Genomic DNA, 16,334 nt, shown 5'->3' with positions numbered 1-16,334 from the left:
AGGGCCTGTCCTTTTTTGGATTGCAGTCCAGTACACAACACTGATGTGTGTATGGGTCCATTTAAATACATTGGTCCTGAACAGGACGTGTGAATAGGGCCTTACCGATACAACGTTCCATCAAGGAATGTTTCTTCCTAACCACATGATATCAAAAAAGGATGCTGGCTGAGAGCTTGTGAGAGCTTCAGTTGTTCTGTCTGTTATGTTTATGTACAGTATGAGTTTTCACTGTAAATCTTGAATATTCTTCACTTGCACTTTGACAGGTATTTCTTCCATGTCTTAGACAATAACCAGTTTGACAACTTTTTTTTTACCTATGCCTGTCCACACCAATTGTGACCACTGTTCAGTCGCTGTTACTTGTTTTGTTTGTTTTGATAAAACTAATAAAAACATTTTAAATATGAGTGGATTTGGATTACAAGCACAGCCCCGGAAGGAATTATGCTCATGATCCAAGGCAACACTGTGTGTGTGTGTGTGTATAATTATACGCACACACAGTGGTACCGGGTCACATGATCCTTGCATCGTTTGTGCCGCCATATAAATCTATTGCTATTGGCTGCAAATCCTCTGCTTACACAGGGAGATGTGTGGCTGATATTGATAAATTTTGAAGACTCGCAAAAGATGTGATCAACCAATGAGCTGACTTTTTTTTTTCCATTCTTTAGCTGAACCTGATATTTTTTCTAGCAACACTCCTTGACGATAAATGTGGTGTCTGTTTTTTTTTTTTTCCCCTTTTACTTTTACTGATAATTATTAGATTATAATAATTTACTTTGGTATCAAAATTGGAACGATCGTCTACAGTCTGGTGAAAGAAGTGGGAACACAAAGTGTTAGATTACATTAGTTTAAGTGACACTTGAATAATGTTTGTAACTATATTACTCAGACAATAAATCCCATTGTTCATGATGACAGACATTACTATTGTCCCATCTATAACGTCCATTAATTAAAGCCGGCACCAGACTAAACCTGATTGGCCTCATTGTTAATACCATGGCAGCTAGAACCCCTAACACAATAAAAGCTTAGATCTAATTGTTATCCTCAACAAGCAAGGTCTTTTGGTTTTAACACGTGAGGTCTATTATTTTTGGTTATGCTGAGCCAATATTGCTTAGGGCTGCGTGTACACCAGGCCATTAGTGGTAAAAAGCCGACAATCACTATACGTAAAATAATTGTATTTAATGGTCGTGCAAAGATAATGTATGACTAATCCACACAAAACAGGATTTTTAGAATGACCCCTAATTCATGTGACTGACATACCACTGAACAGACACTTCCACCGGACGATTATCGTTCAGATTATCGTTAAATCGTTCAAATCTAAACTATAATCGTTCGGTTGAAATGTAGTTAACGACCTAACGAGAAATCGTTGATCGCTTTATAAGACCTGGACCTATTTTTATTGTTGCTCGTTCGCAAAACGTTCGCTTAGAATAAGACATCGTTCGGTCGTTCGCAGTAGATACGAATGCAATAGCGAAGAAATAGCGAAGGAAAATTTATTGCAAATAAGATCATAAGTAACGATTATCGTTCCATGGAAATGAGTGAACGTTTTCAGGTCTTTCGCAATAGCGGTCGTTTGAGAGCGTTTATCGTTAACGATTATGCAAACGATAATCGTCCGGTGGAATAGGGCCCTTATCCTATGGAGAGATGTTTGTGGGAACACACATGATTTTTTTTTTTTTTTTTTACTATATTTGTATATATATAAATATATTTATATATAGTTTTCTATAATGATGCTAATTCCTGACTTTGTTAGGTGAGAAGGCATTGGAAAATGATATTTCCTGAAATGCTAATGCATTGGGAGCTAAAACTTTCACTGTTGCACTATAGCGTTCCTCAGCATTCTGTGCTGTGACACTTCAGTGCTGCATATCCTGTCTATTCATGACACATCAGTCGCACACCTGATCTTGTGGTTTGCGTTGCCCATCAGGCTAGCTAACAAGTATGAGGTTTTATAAAATTGTCCCCATGTAACCAGTGGAGATATCTTAGATATTGAGCCCCCTGTGACAGTGATCTTCTATAGACCCATCCTTTATTATTCCATGCAGACTGTTCTCAGCAGATGATAATTGCAGCCTGCGGACCATTCACCACATCGGACACCATCACTTTTGATGCCCTAAAGGATCTGGTGGATGTTATTAATAGAGACCGTCCAGATGTCTGCATTCTGGTGAGATCAAAGTAATGGCTACTTAGCCGACAATTAAATTAAATAGAAGTCTGCATGTTGGTGAAATCTTATATGCTGTCCATATGTCGTTTCAGCTGGGCCCCTTTCTGGATTCCAAACATGAGCAGGTGGAGGTAAAGTCATCACTGTTATATACACCTTAAGGGTAGCTTCACACGGGCGGGCTCGCAGCGAGATTCTCGCTGCGAGCCCGGCAGGTCCTGTCAGTTTCCATAAACTACATACTTGCTGCGGACCGCAGCGAGTATGTAATTGTACCGCGCTTAACTCCTTCTACTCCCGCCCGGCTCCCCCGCTGTAAGCAGCATACATTACCTCTCCTTGCTGCACGGGTCCGGCGTCCTGCTCTCCCGCCCGGCCAATCAGTGGCTGCGGCTGGGCAACACACTAATTGGCCGGACGGGAGAGCAGGACGCCGGACCCGAGCAGCAAGGACAGGTAATGTATGCTGCTTACAGCGGGGGAGCCGGGCGGGAGTAGAAGGAGTTAAGCGCGGTACAATTACATACTCGCTGCGGTCCGCAGCAAGTATGTAGTTTATGGGAACTGCCAGGACCTGCCGGGCTCGCAGCGAGAATCTCGCTGCGAGCCCGCCCGTGTGAAGCTACCCTAAATCTTCTAGCATGAGTATATGTGAATCCCCAAATGCGAAATCTTACTGTTATGTCATAGAAGAAAAGCTTGGATCTGCCTTGGAGCCTGCTTAAAAACTTCCCAGATAAACAGGCGTCACCTTAGAGGACCTGTAATAAAGATGTTGTCAATGCTAATATCTGAAACAACCGACACGTGGAGACTTGTAGGCTTAGAAATAGTGGTAATGTGAGAGCCGTTTCATGTGCCATGAATAATTTCCCCTGTTTTATTTTCTCAGAACTTGCAGCTGACGGTGACCTTTGAGGAGGTGTTTAAATCCTGCCTGAAAATGATCATCGAAGGGACACGACCGTAAGTAATGCCAAGAGCTGCCTACTGTGTAATTTAGGGCGTCCATCAAGGCACCCACCTATGCTAAAACCACTTCCCAGCAAGCAGATGTCCGTCACTGTATTTTTGTCTTTAGAAGCTATTTATAATGATTAAATTGCAGGTTCCTTTTGTCACCATAGAGGACAAAGAGCATTCTCATAACCACACTGTCTCATCTGTACCCATCTTTTCTGTTATTTATGCTTCATATCTTCCTCCAGATCTGGATCCCATTTGGTATTTGTCCCCTCTGTCAGAGATGTTCACCATGATCCGGTCTACCCTCAGCCTCCCTTCAGCTGTTATGAGACTGCCAAGGAGGATAAGCAGGTAATTCTTATCCTGTATTAAAAAACATAGCATTGGCTCCGGTATATACAGTGCTCAGTTTGTTGCATAGTGGTGGGGCTGGTTTACCACAGCTCTTATTTACTTTAATGTGCTAACCCGGCACCACCACCATCTCAATAAACAGAGACGACTGCTTCTGGCTATTCATTGTGCATATGCTAAAGCTGTGACACGGAGCAGCTGATCTGTGGGCGGGCCAGGTAACAGCACCCCACTAAGCAGAAACTGATGCTCTATTGCATAAGTGTCAAACCTGGGCCCTTCATCTGTTACAAAACTACAATTCCCATCATGCCTGGACAGTGAAAGCTGTCCAGGCATGATGGGAATTGTAGTTTTGCAACAGCTGGAGGGCCTGTCTTTGACAACTATGGTCTATTGGGTTTCTCACCTTTTATTCTAAAAGTGAAGTCCATGGCAGTATACTGATCAATAAGGATCCAGCTTTTGAAACCCCAGATGTAGCTTCTAGTACATTGCATAGGGAAAATTATAGCGTCATACAGTATAATGACTTTTCAAATTAATTGTAGTCTATTGAACACACAGAGGGGCCAGGTCACCTGTGCAGAAGCCGCTCCCTATGGTGGACCTCCCTTTATGATGTTACTTATCTACTAATGGGGTTGATGAGAGAACCCTTTTAAATGGGCACTGTCATTAAAAAAAACAAAAAACTTTTGACATGTGGTACCCTGACCATCCTCACTAGAACATGCCAGTTCAGAGAGTGATCTATAATGTATGTCTGTGAGACCGTCTTAGTTATCTCAGAAGATATTCTTTTACTTGATGCTGTCGTGGTCTGTGTAGCAGTCTCATACGGAAATGTGTGATTTATAGATGAGAGTCGAGAAGCCAAAAGAATATAAGTGTCCATAATGTAGACTAAAAAGGATGTTGTATCTGTGTCATATGTGACATAAAGCAGTAACCTCAGATGGTGAGGAGTGAAACAGCAGGGCTTCCTCTGGCAGGGGGTGCTTGTTGTGTTCAGCTTTAGCTCTTTAATAAAATAAACTTTTGTATTTCTAATGTATAAGGATATTTCCTTCCTTTAATGTTTTATTGTTTTTCTTTCTTTCTTTCTTTTTGTTCCACCAGAGAGTGCACTTTGTGGCCGATCCTTGTACATTATCTGTCAATGGTGTGGCAGTGGGATTTACATCCACAGACTTGCTCTTTCACATGGGTGCAGAGGAGATCAGCAGGTACTGGTTCAGCACGTCTTCCTCTTGTGTCTATTTGGGAAGAACCCTTTAATTATAGATTAGGATGATTCTGATTTTTAATAAATATGTGCACTATATTTGATTGGACATTGTTTGTTTGTTTTTTTTTTTATATTACTACAGTGGTACTGCAGGAGCTCCAGACAGATTTAGCCGGATCCTCAAGCATATCCTGACTCAACGGAGGTGAGGGAATACCTCTTCATGTTAAGGGTGTAAATTTGGGAAATACAATTTTAGGCTGGGTTCACACTACGTATATTTCAGTCAGTATTGTGGTCCTCATATTGCAACCAAAACCAGGAGTGGATTAAAAACACAGACAGGATCTGTTCACACAGTGTTGAAATTGAGTGGATGGCCGCCATTTAATGGCAAATATATGCTATTATTTTAAAACAACGGCTGTTATATTGAAATAATAGCAGTTATTTACTGTTATATGGCGGCCATCCATTCAGTTTCAACATTGTGTGAACAGATCCTTTCTGTGTTTTTAATCCACTCCTGGTTTTGGTTGCAATACTGACTGAAATATACGTAGTGTGAACGCAGCCTAAAGTGGTAGTCTGAAGATTCTTTTTTTTTTTTTTCGTCGTAACTGTGCACAGGGCACATTAAAATAGAAAAAAAATGTTGGCCCAAGTTCTTTAGCCAGTTAGTGGCCATCAGTTTCATCAGTTGGCTGAGGGGGAAGCTCCTTGTGACAATACTAAAGGTTCCCATACACATTATACTATTGTCAGCCATACCTGCCACTTGCAATGGGTTCGGCTGTTGGTATAAGGTGTATGTGGCTCTCCTGACCGTCCATCTCCTGATGTCTGTAAAGATAAAGGTTGGGTGAGATGGGAAAATCTCCCCCCATTCTTTGATAAGCCACTGTCAGATTTGTTCAGCTCCAGCTTAACCCTGCGCTCCCCATAGAGAACACAGGAATGCTTGGCTGTGCAGAACACTCCTGTGTATGGGGAGGATGGGAGAGATACCTGTCAGTTATCAAAGGTGTATGGTCCCTCAATACAGGAAGGTGTATGGCCCCTCCTTGGTGGCAGGGGACCTCCATCCTGAGCACAGTTAGTAGGAATTTCTGGAATACCTCTTTAACTATTTTATTTACCTGTGTAAAAAAAAAGCTATTTTATAGGATTAAATGTGAACAGCGGATATTAAAACAGACAAAGCTGCACAACCTTTGTTGCCCCCATTCTCACCTTTTCACATCATATCACTTTCCTTACAACTGTGTTTTTTCATTTACATAAGCCTTCAATCCATGTGTATTGTGACCCTTTGTGTCAAGTAATCAAAGAGATAGAAAGAAGCAGACAATAGATATTGGACCCCTACCCACCCTACAACCACAACATCATTGACCCAAGTTTTGTTTTGTCAGGATCCCATGTATTTTTTACTGCTAACAGTGTTTGTTTTTCAGCTACTACCCTTTGTATCCACCACACGAGGAGATAAACATTGACTATGAAGCACACTATAACTATGCAATAATGCCCGTCACACCTGATGTCTTTATTATACCATCAGAACTTCGTTTTTTCATTAAGGTTAGTTTTGGTGTTCAATGTTGGCCTGACTGTCCCTTCAATGTATATGCACGTAGGGGGTCCCCCCTGCAGCATTGGAAGTTTTATTAGTCAAAACCATAAGTGGATCTAGCAGAGAGGAGAAATGGAAGTCCCCCTTATGAGCTTATGCAAAGAAAGGGGAGCTGCTTTATTTTTTAATATATCCAAATCTGCTTTTCTTCTGTGCTCTGCACCACTGAGGGTCCTCGATCAGTTAGAGTGTGATTGTATATCCTATGTATGTAGAGAGTCTCAGTTTTATTATAGACTTTCATCTGACGTTTATCTCAATCTCCCATAGGACGTCTCAGGCTGCATCTGCATTAATCCAGGCCGTCTAACAAAGGGGACGGTAGGAGGAACATATGCCCGCTTTTTAGTCAAGAAGGAGGAGAACAGTGGGACAGCAGAAAGGAAATCTCCTTGCATCTCTGCTCAAGTGGTTAAAATATAACATAAGAATCATGTCTCCTAAAATACAGACTTTGCATTGCTCTAAGTGGACTGACCTGGACAAATAAAACTGGGGAGAAAATATGTGCAGGTCGAAAAGAGAAGTGGCGGACTGTGTGAGGTTCCCAGTCTGCCACTCATCCCCCTTCACCAGGTGACCACAGGATCTCTACAGGAAGATGAGACAACCTACATGTCGTATTTCCTATTGTATCATATGAAGGTTATCCCACAGCTAAACTGTTAGGCAGGACTTTCCCATGGTGGCTGCTTTCTGTGTAGAGTGGGGGAGACTCATCAAAACAAGTGTATGTGAAGGGAGCCAGGGCCGCAGAGGCCGACCAGAAAATAAAAGCTGAAAATCTTGTTGCTTTAGTGCTTTCCCTTTGCATTAGTTTGGATAGTTTCCTATAATGTCACATATTACAAGTTTTCCTTGTTTATCATAGTGACCAGAAGTCGTCTTTTGTTCTGTAAATGGCCTCAGGTTATCCCTGCACAATAGCCTCAAGGCTCCTATAGATACCGAATATTAGTGGAGATGGGCTGCTGGACTCTAGGGGGGTGACAGACCACAGAATCTGACAGGACAAGCCTGTGTGTAATATGGGAGGCAGGATGGACGGACAGGTGAACGTTTGTGGGGGCTGTTTTATAGTTCTGTACAATGAAGAGGTTCCAGGGGGTTATAGGTCACATACATGGCCCTGGAGGGAGAACAAGGCCTATTCCAGGCCATGATGATGGGAGCTTTATGTGTTCTGGTCATCAGACCCATTGCTGTAACAGGTGCAGGAAAAATGTGTTACTATTTAGTTTGTGGGTCCCCAGCCTCTGTTCCCCCTTCAGGGCCATTCAGTGTCTGTCCTGCCCCCCTTGGTTACAATGTGAAGGGGTATCTCAGTGATAATGCTTCTTTGCCCTTTCATAGTCTGTGGGACTTCTGGTAACCAGATACAGTCCATACGCTGACATGGCGGATGATCCCTATGTTAGTGATCCGTAAGAGTCCCAGCAGGCGGGGACCCCCTAATGATCAGGCATCCATCACCTATTACTACAGTTCCCCTTTATCTCCCAGTCATATGAGGGTCCAGGACTACACATGAATGATCTCCTCATGCAGCCGTTGGGGGAGATTTATCAAAGTGAAATTGGCTCAGTTGCCCCTAGCAACCAATCAGATTCCACCTTTCATTCCTCACAGACTGAAAAATGAAAGGTGGAATCTGATTGGTTGCTAGGGGCAACTGAGCAAGTGGCACCTTGCAACATGTTTGGTAAATCTCCCCCATTGTCCCTGAGTTTACACTGATGGTGTTGTGTGGCCTCTTAGTTCTGCTGGTGTGGGTCAGTAAGTTGTGGTTTTTTTCCCCAGAACACCCCTTTAAAAGTAACTGTATGGCAGCTGTTCTACTTGTCACTTGTACAATGGTTAGAATATAGAGAAGTCACTTCTGAATGACCTGTTGGCTCTTCCATATACATATATACACACGTCACCAGGTGTCAATCACTCGGTCATGCACCGTTTACAGTGGGGCAGGGATTTTATGTTTGTTGTTGTTATAAATAAAGTTTAATATAAAAGAAAAAAAAAGTGTGTGATTGGTTCTCTTACTACCCGCCGTCCCTTCCCACGCCGCCCCTTTGGCGGAGGCTGCTCGGTGATTGGCTGGTTCCTCGGGTGGGCGTTCCTTTCCTCTGGATGTAACCCTGCCCGCTCAGTGTGGCCGGAGCAGCAGGCAGTAGACGTTGTTCGTGTCTTGTATCACTCCTCTCATGCGGGTTACTTGGCGACTGAGAACCGGAAGCTGCGGCCACTCCCAACCACGTCCGCATCTGCCTGGGACCCAACCTGGAGACTGCAGCGGCGGCGGCACAGGTCAGTGTGTACGGTGAGGGTGGTAGTCCTCCCCTCTCCCGGGGTGGGTGTGTGTCAGCACTGGAGCGGGCGCTCACACCCTGTCAGTGCGCCGGGCGGGCGGGAGGTGTGGCGCTCACTTATCCTTGGTGCCAGGCAGATGTTAGCGCGGGCACACGTGCTCCAGGTGTATGATGGGAGTTGTAGTTCTGTGCATTAGAGCAGCATTGTCCATAGCTGCAGGCTCCGTGTCTGTACCTGGCATAGCTGTGTGCTGCCCTCCTGTCACTGGTCCTGCTGCTGCTGATCCCCCCCCCACTAATCACTAGAACTAATGGTGCCTTTCCACAGGCAGATTTATCTGACAGATTATTGAAGCCAAAGCCAGGAGGAGAAATCTTTCCTTTATGACCTGATCTCTGTTTATAATCCACTCCTGGCTTTGGCTCCAAACATTGTCAGATAATCTCTGTAAAGGGACACAAGCACTTGAAGTCAGAGTTCTGTCCCTTGTTTCTGGCGGTCGCTGGGGTCTCTGCACCCATCATTGTAATACGGATAAGTTACACTGTAATGGATCTATGTGTAGTCTACTGTTGCCGTATATTGTATACATAGCGTGGTGTGCTGTACCAGTAAGTTCTGTGGAGACTGTGTGGGCTATGGCCATCAGCGTCTCCTTAGAATGGAGATTCTTGTTCCCCTCCATGGGTAAGTGTAGTCACACTGAGTAAAATTGGCTGAAATTCCAAGTGGAACCCCTGCCGCGGACTTTGCTTGGAATCCCTCCTGCCTCACTGTCTCTGTGTATTTTTTGCGCGTCTCCACTCCAAGAATTGACGTGATAGTGTGAACGTACCCTAATAGTGGAAAGTCCTGGTGAACACCTCGCATACCCCGGATCCACCAATGGGAGAAGCTACTTAGGGCCCCATAGCTATTGTCATCTGGGGTGACTGACATCCATGGGACTGTGATCTTGTCATTTCCCAAATCGATGCGTTAAACTGGCTCACTTATAGTAATATATAATATATGGTCATGGGGAAAAGCTGTCATATATAGGAAATGATAGCGGTTATAAGAATCTCCGTTGTCCTCAGTCCTGGAGAACATGACTGGTGCTTGCTGTTGGGCACTAACTCATACAAACATCTCCATCCACCCTGCGCTGACATATCTGACACCCGGAGAAGAAGGAAAGATGGATGAGCACTTACCTGTCATTCTTGGAATCTGTTTTGTAGGTTCTTGTCGGCCATTTTTAGTGTGGGGGTGTGACTCTGAAATGCTACTTAACAGGATAATCCTTGTTCCATCATTCTTATCATACCAGGCCTCATAAACAGGCTTGCTTTTCACTAGTATGCAAACAATGAATAGCTTTAAGATCGCCCATTGAATTCCCCGACCCCACATACAAAGCCATCTTCATGCTGCCTTCATAGCCGGGATATCAGCCATAGCTAAAGTAAAGCTGTGGACTGGGGGCTGGAGTCTTCTCCACCATGAATGGTTACGTTTACCTGTCCTTACGTTGAAGTGTCCTTTTTTCAGGGTGACAACTGCCACCATACACCTACTGTATGTCTATGAAGCTTTAACAAACGGAAGTTAGTGGCCGCAGTGGTATAGTATCGTCAGCTTCTGCCCCAGCCTCGCTGTTTGCCTCCAAGCTATAATACCTCCTGTATGGTATATAGATAGGAGTCTGTCCATAACAGGCAGATCCCAATGTGTGTGAGTAAATCTAGAGAGGACTGAGGAAAGATTGGACGGGTCAGTGGTAAAATGCAGGATGTTTCTGTGGGGGTCTGGTGTTAGGACCCCTACTCCATTGCTAGAAGCCTGCTGCCTCTGCTTCTTCCTGCTTTGTGTCCATAGACTTTCCGTAGAAATCTGCCTGTGTTGCTCAGACTAAAGGCCCTATTCCACGGAACGATTATCGTTCATAAACTCGCTCCAACAACCGCTCGTTAACGATAATCGCTTTGTGGAATTGGTGTAAACGAGCGAACGTCAAAGGCCAAATCGTTATACTGTCGTTCAAAACTGTTTTTCAGCATGTCGAAAAAAAGTCGTTGGTCTTTGAAAGATAATTCGCTAATCTGTTCGTAAAATTAGAAATCTTTTAGTCGTTCGTAAACAGGTTAAAAAAAAGTAGGTGTGTCGTATGGTCATGATCACCCCGGCGAACGTTTTAAACGGCCATGTAACGACCACAAAATAATCGTTAAACTACATATATCGTTCACATTATGTGTTATCGTTCGCTAAAAAAAATCATTTAGTGATCGTTAACGAGTGGTCGTTGGAGCGAGTTTATGAACGATAATCGTTCCGTGGAATAGGGGTATAAGCTGGCAGAGTATGTGCTCGGTGTGCACCTCTGCCAGCTATATCTACAGATCGGTGGTGGTCTCGGCAAGTAAAGCTAGCTGTGCATGACCCACCCCACTGGAGTAAGACATGTGGCTTGGGTTGAATGTTCATGTTTGTGGGAAGAGTTCATTGTTTGCAGAATGATTTTCTGTGTCATAAGTCAGTTTTCTCCCCCGTCTCCAGGCTCTCTGGGACCCTCGCCGTGTAGTATCGGCTATCCTGTGGAGTCGGCCCATGTGCTCAGTGTTTGTGCAGCTCCTTACATAAGTGGTGTTCTTCGTGGTAAAATGTTCTTGCAGAAACCGTTGCCAAGATGGATATCCAGCTCATTGGAATAAAACGTGCTCGGGCAGCAGCTCTAGAAGGAGCCGTTCCCAGAATCCCATGTATTTGGCCGGCTGTCAGTGGCCCCCACCAACTCCCTCCCTGAATCAGCAGAACGCTTGTAAAACAGGAAAACATTGCTGTGTTGCAACGCTGTAATACGGGTTGTATGCCTCCATTGTGTGTGTCCTGGGTAGTTGCGGAGGTGAAGCCACGGGGTATTATGCAATACATCTACAGTGAAGTTTGGCTAATGTTTAGGCTTATGAATGTTATTGTATCGTAAAATTACAGTGTAACTCAAGGCAACCACTTAAAAGTCAGTGTTATGCCCACAGCTATGACCTCCCATGTCACTCCTGTAGCTTGTAATGTGCCATCACAGAGATCAGGTACTGCTCTCCTTGTCCGTGCGAAGGATAGAGCCTGGGTGTCACTCTTAAAGGGAACCTGTCATCACTTTCATGCTGCCTGGACCACAAGTCATCAGGGCTAGTTCCCGGTTAATGATGAGCAAAACTCGAGCACACTCTGGTTCGCTAAAACTTGGGCATGCGGCAATTGGTTGATGGTGGCTAGGGAAGTTGGATCCAGCCCTAGGGAGTCCCAGAAGATACTGGATGCAGCCCGTGGCTTCTCCCCACGCCAATGGTTTTTGCTGAAAGACCTATCAATTAAAGACAGTGGGGCATTGACTTGTGGTTCAGGCAGCATGAAAGTGAGGACAAGGTGCTGAGTTAGGCTTGGTTCACACTATGTATATGTGAGGCTGTATTTGGTCCTCATGTCAGGTCCTCATAGCAACCAAAACCAGGAGTGGATTGAAAACACAGAAAGGATCTGTCCACACAATGTTGTAATTGAGTGGATGGCCACCATTTAATGGTAAATAACTTCCATTATTTCAATAAAACAGCCGTTGTTTTAGAATAACAGCAAATATTTGCCATTAAATAACGGCCATCCACTCAATTTCAACATTGTGTGAACAGATCCTTTCTGTGTTTTTAATCCACTCCTTGTTTTGGTTGCTACACAGCCTCAAATATACGTAGTGTGAACTCAGCCCTAAACTGCAATATGTAAAGGGAAATACTCCTTCACACTATGTATAGATTCATTAAGCAACGACCGTACTTGCAGGCTCGCAATTTAATCACAATTATTGCTATGGAATCCCGGCCGGAGTGTATACTCTCTGTATACAGTCTGGCTGGGATCTCTTGCGGCCGCACTGATGTTCGCTAAATGTAAGAGCACCCTAAATAGACTGTCACTCTGTCAGACATGTAAAAAATTTTAATTAGTCGGGACCTGGATGTTATCACCCTGACTGATCAGTAGGTCGAGGTGGGAGATCTAGTGATCAGTCAGTGTTAAAGTTTGAAAGTTCACGCTAGTGTACTGACACAGCTGCGTGTCTGTGTCAGTACACTAGCTCGATCTTTAAACATTATCGGCGCTCCCAACATCATAATTGATCACAATGCGGGGTGCTCCGAGGTCCACTCCGCAGGACGCCGTCCGTGCACAGACTGGTTCCTGCATTAGCCCTAAGTCTATAAGGATGGTCCTGTGTGGAGTGGGAAGAGAAGCCTTATGTTTCTTTCTACTTGTTCTAGCGATCGGTCATGGTCTGAGCACCTATACTTTTTTTTTTTTTTTTTTTTTTTTTATAAAGCCTTTTCCTTTATGGTTAACTCAAATGACTACACTAAACCTATGGAACATAAGGCTTTACACATCCATGTTTCCCATTGCCCGCCTATTATCTTGTGCCTGCTGTGAGGAGGTAGATTTTCTGTATTATGCGTCTGTATTCTAATCTCTTTTATTATTCTTTCAGGTGTGGTAGCCTGGTAAAGACTTTGCTTGGTGAACATCTCCTGCTAATGTCAGAACAAACATTTGCCTAAAGTACGTACTGTTCATTACCAACTTCATTGTATTAGAGAAACTTGTGTGCTTTGTGTTAGGTAATACCTAATTCCAGCCTTTCTAACCAGATTATCCATACTGTTTGTTCTTCCTCGATCAGAGACTAGATGTTTCGTATGAAGCGGATTCCTATCAATTTGATTCTTAGCGTGGAAGACTGAGAGGCAGCAAATATGTCGGCCAAAGCTCCCATCTACCTGAAGAGAGGATCCCGTAAAGGAAAGCTCAGAGATGTCTTGTCTCCGGACATGATAAGCCCTCCGCTCGGAGACTTCAGACACACCATACATATTGGCAGTGGAGAGGGAGATATTTTTGGAGACATTTCTTTTCTGCAGGGCAAATTCCACCTTCTCCCTCGACTGCATACTAGCTCTACGTCCTCATCCCCCGATGCCACCCCGCCCCTGTCACATTCAGAGCTGCCATCGCCTGTCTTAAAGAATGCCATCTCCCTCCCTACAATAGGTGAACCACAGGCTCTCTCCCTGCTTCAGTCACCTCCACCAAAGCCCCCTCGGCTTCACCTGGATGACAAGAGTAAAAGCCCTGTGAAGGATATGGCCAAACCCTTGCAAGTGATAGATAATGGCTTTTCTGCAGAGGTAAAGGAAGAAAGATTCCTTGCTCACGCTGGATCTCTTCTTTCCCTACATGTAGACTTGGGACCTTCAATCTTGGATGATGTTTTACAAATAATGAAAAACGACTAGATGTCTCAGCCCTGTCGGGACTAAAGGACCAAAGCTCTCAAATTGTTCTTATTATGTATTTTAAACACTACAAAGATTTTAGGAGTTTATTATTTGGACAGCGACCGTTACTGATTCCATGCTGCCTTATGATTCCTTCATATAGTCTATATATACGCCTTGTTACATTAAGATACATTGGGGTCTGTACTGGAACAGAACAATCTGGATTGTGTTTGTGCATAAGCTATGCAATGATGCGCCACCTCCAAGAAGCCAAAGCATCTCCAGTTGTAAAGTGCTTTTCGTGAAGACTTCTAGTGCCTTCTTGCCAGGAAATGATAAATGACACTTTATTTTTATTTTATTTTTTTCTTATTTTAAAATTTATAAGATTCTTAAGATGCAATACAGAAAATTATTTTCAACCTCTGTGTGGTTTATTTGTTTATAAGGCAAATACTCTATTGATTATATTACTTAATGTTAAATCACTGGCAAAGTAGACAAAGAAGCTCCTAAAACATAATTTCCAGCTAAATGTTCTTCTTGGGTTGTCTTGTAATGTCAGGTTGTGCCCTTGTATATTAGGTAAGCTCTTCTGTGCCCCTGTATAGTAGAAAGGCCCAGCTCTGCTATAGACCTAAATAGAAAATTAAACATTTTAGCCACAGTTTCATCCAGTACCTCCCCTCAGCAATCATAGCTGGCTTGAAAAACCTTCTCTAATCATGCCTCTCTGGGAGTGGAGGGGCCTACAGCGTCACGGAGGAGCCATCCTGTAACTGGGCCGGGCATGCAGAGCACATGGGCGTCCAATCCTTGCTTGGTGTTTCATGTACTGTGCATGTCTGATCCAGCAATGACATCTGTGCTTAGGGGAGCTTGCAGAGAGGCATGATTAGAGAGGATTTTTCGTGCCAGCCATGACTACATTGTCACTGAGTACCACTCACATGCCTACATAGGGTAATTTACATACAGCTCTGCAAATATTCAAGGTTGTTTTTCGGGGGCTGTGAGGGAAGCAGATAGCGATCAGTTATAGGTTCAGAAACAGTGTGGGGGGTCGTTATAACAATGTTTATAAACAGCTGCATAGCTGTCTTTCTAGTCATTGGTTCCCTTTAAGCAGGTCTATGCATCTCCATGGTAACAGACAACAAACAAACCTAGTGTAGTCAGATCTTGAAGTCTTATTCCCTTAATGTGTCATCTTCCAAACTAAATAAATATAGTTGCTTTGTGGGAGGTTTATTAGGTGTTTTAATAGGTATTATAATTAATAATTGATTAGAGGGGTTCCAACCACTGGGGCCCCCACTGATGTGAAGACCAAGAATCAAATGAACTCTGAACAGATGAAGCAGCAGCACTTATGCTTCCAGATATTGCTGAGCATTTGTGATACCTCCTACATAATACAGTTATTCTTTATCCTGTGGGTAGGTGATTACTATTGTTGAGAATATCCCTTAAAGTTTTTACATTAATATAAAATGGTGACAGAAGATTGTTCCATTTACTTTGTTTAAAGTCAGCAATTTTGACAGAATCTGCTGACAGTCATATGACTATACAGCTATCCTGGCTGCATGCCATGATGGAGGCTCCAACACATTTATACAGAGACAGGGTCCCTCTGGTCAGACTTTAGCTCAGAAGGGTAACAGAAATATTGGCTATAGTAGTACTTGACTTCAACTAAATCTTATTTTTATTAAGTTTCTTGATGTTCTCAACTTAGCAAGTAAGAAATAGACTACGGAATAAGATGAAAGAATACTGTAAAAGGCCCCTTGTTACATGTGAAATGTAATACTACTCCAATAAGCAACTGGAGTGCCTGAAGCCAGAGGGGAATTGGGCGGGGGAAGAGAGAGAGAGAGTTGTGTTCTTTATGAGAATAAATCACTTGCTGTCGGTCGGATGTGAAAGTTTGACCAGCCTCAGCTTGTCCAAGAGAAGAGCGATAGTCTAGTTTTCTCAACAATTCTTTTGACATAAATTTAGTGAGTTTGCACATCTGGTTATAGCTACAGCTTGCTTACGCTATGGGAGATGGTGAAATGTAACACATTTATTTCTGTGATATTATTGTTTGACCACTTATTAAATGGTCACTTTAGAACGCTAAGACCCTGACCTGGTCAATTGTGTAATAGAAGACAACGATCAGCCGACATGCGCAATGTCGGCTGCTCGTTTTTTTTCCAACAGGCTGAAACACAAACAATCAGCCATGATCTTCTATGAGCTGCCCAGGCAGCTCTGGTGCAATGCACCCCG

At 43.6% G+C, this 16,334-nt stretch overlaps 2 protein-coding genes across 2 annotated transcripts in view; both read left to right on the top strand.

The window, feature by feature from the left end:
* The window catches only part of POLA2 (DNA polymerase alpha 2, accessory subunit), a 41,512-nt gene extending 33,473 nt beyond the window's left edge, over positions 1-8,039 (top strand). The window contains exons 12-19 of the mRNA XM_069965552.1: positions 2,109-2,233; positions 2,329-2,367; positions 3,129-3,202; positions 3,445-3,553; positions 4,679-4,785; positions 4,930-4,992; positions 6,245-6,371; positions 6,694-8,039. Coding sequence (XP_069821653.1) covers positions 2,109-2,233; positions 2,329-2,367; positions 3,129-3,202; positions 3,445-3,553; positions 4,679-4,785; positions 4,930-4,992; positions 6,245-6,371; positions 6,694-6,846 — 797 coding nt within the window. The 3' untranslated portion in view covers positions 6,847-8,039. The remainder of the gene's footprint in view (positions 1-2,108; positions 2,234-2,328; positions 2,368-3,128; positions 3,203-3,444; positions 3,554-4,678; positions 4,786-4,929; positions 4,993-6,244; positions 6,372-6,693) is intronic.
* A 520-nt stretch (positions 8,040-8,559) lies between these two features.
* CDC42EP2 (CDC42 effector protein 2) lies at positions 8,560-14,473 on the top strand. Its single transcript, XM_069965551.1, has 3 exons — positions 8,560-8,730; positions 13,262-13,332; positions 13,454-14,473. The coding sequence occupies exon 3, from the start codon at positions 13,527-13,529 to the stop codon at positions 14,064-14,066; it is 540 nt and encodes a 179-aa protein (XP_069821652.1). The 5' UTR covers positions 8,560-8,730; positions 13,262-13,332; positions 13,454-13,526; the 3' UTR covers positions 14,067-14,473.
* The last annotated feature ends 1,861 nt before the right edge of the window (positions 14,474-16,334 follow it).

The sequence above is a fragment of the Dendropsophus ebraccatus genome, chromosome 4 (assembly GCF_027789765.1).
Source record: "Dendropsophus ebraccatus isolate aDenEbr1 chromosome 4, aDenEbr1.pat, whole genome shotgun sequence".
In the NCBI taxonomy this organism is placed as follows: Eukaryota; Metazoa; Chordata; class Amphibia; order Anura; family Hylidae; genus Dendropsophus; species Dendropsophus ebraccatus.
Note: the sequence above shows the minus strand (reverse complement) of the source record. Positions and strands in the feature narration are given on the sequence as shown.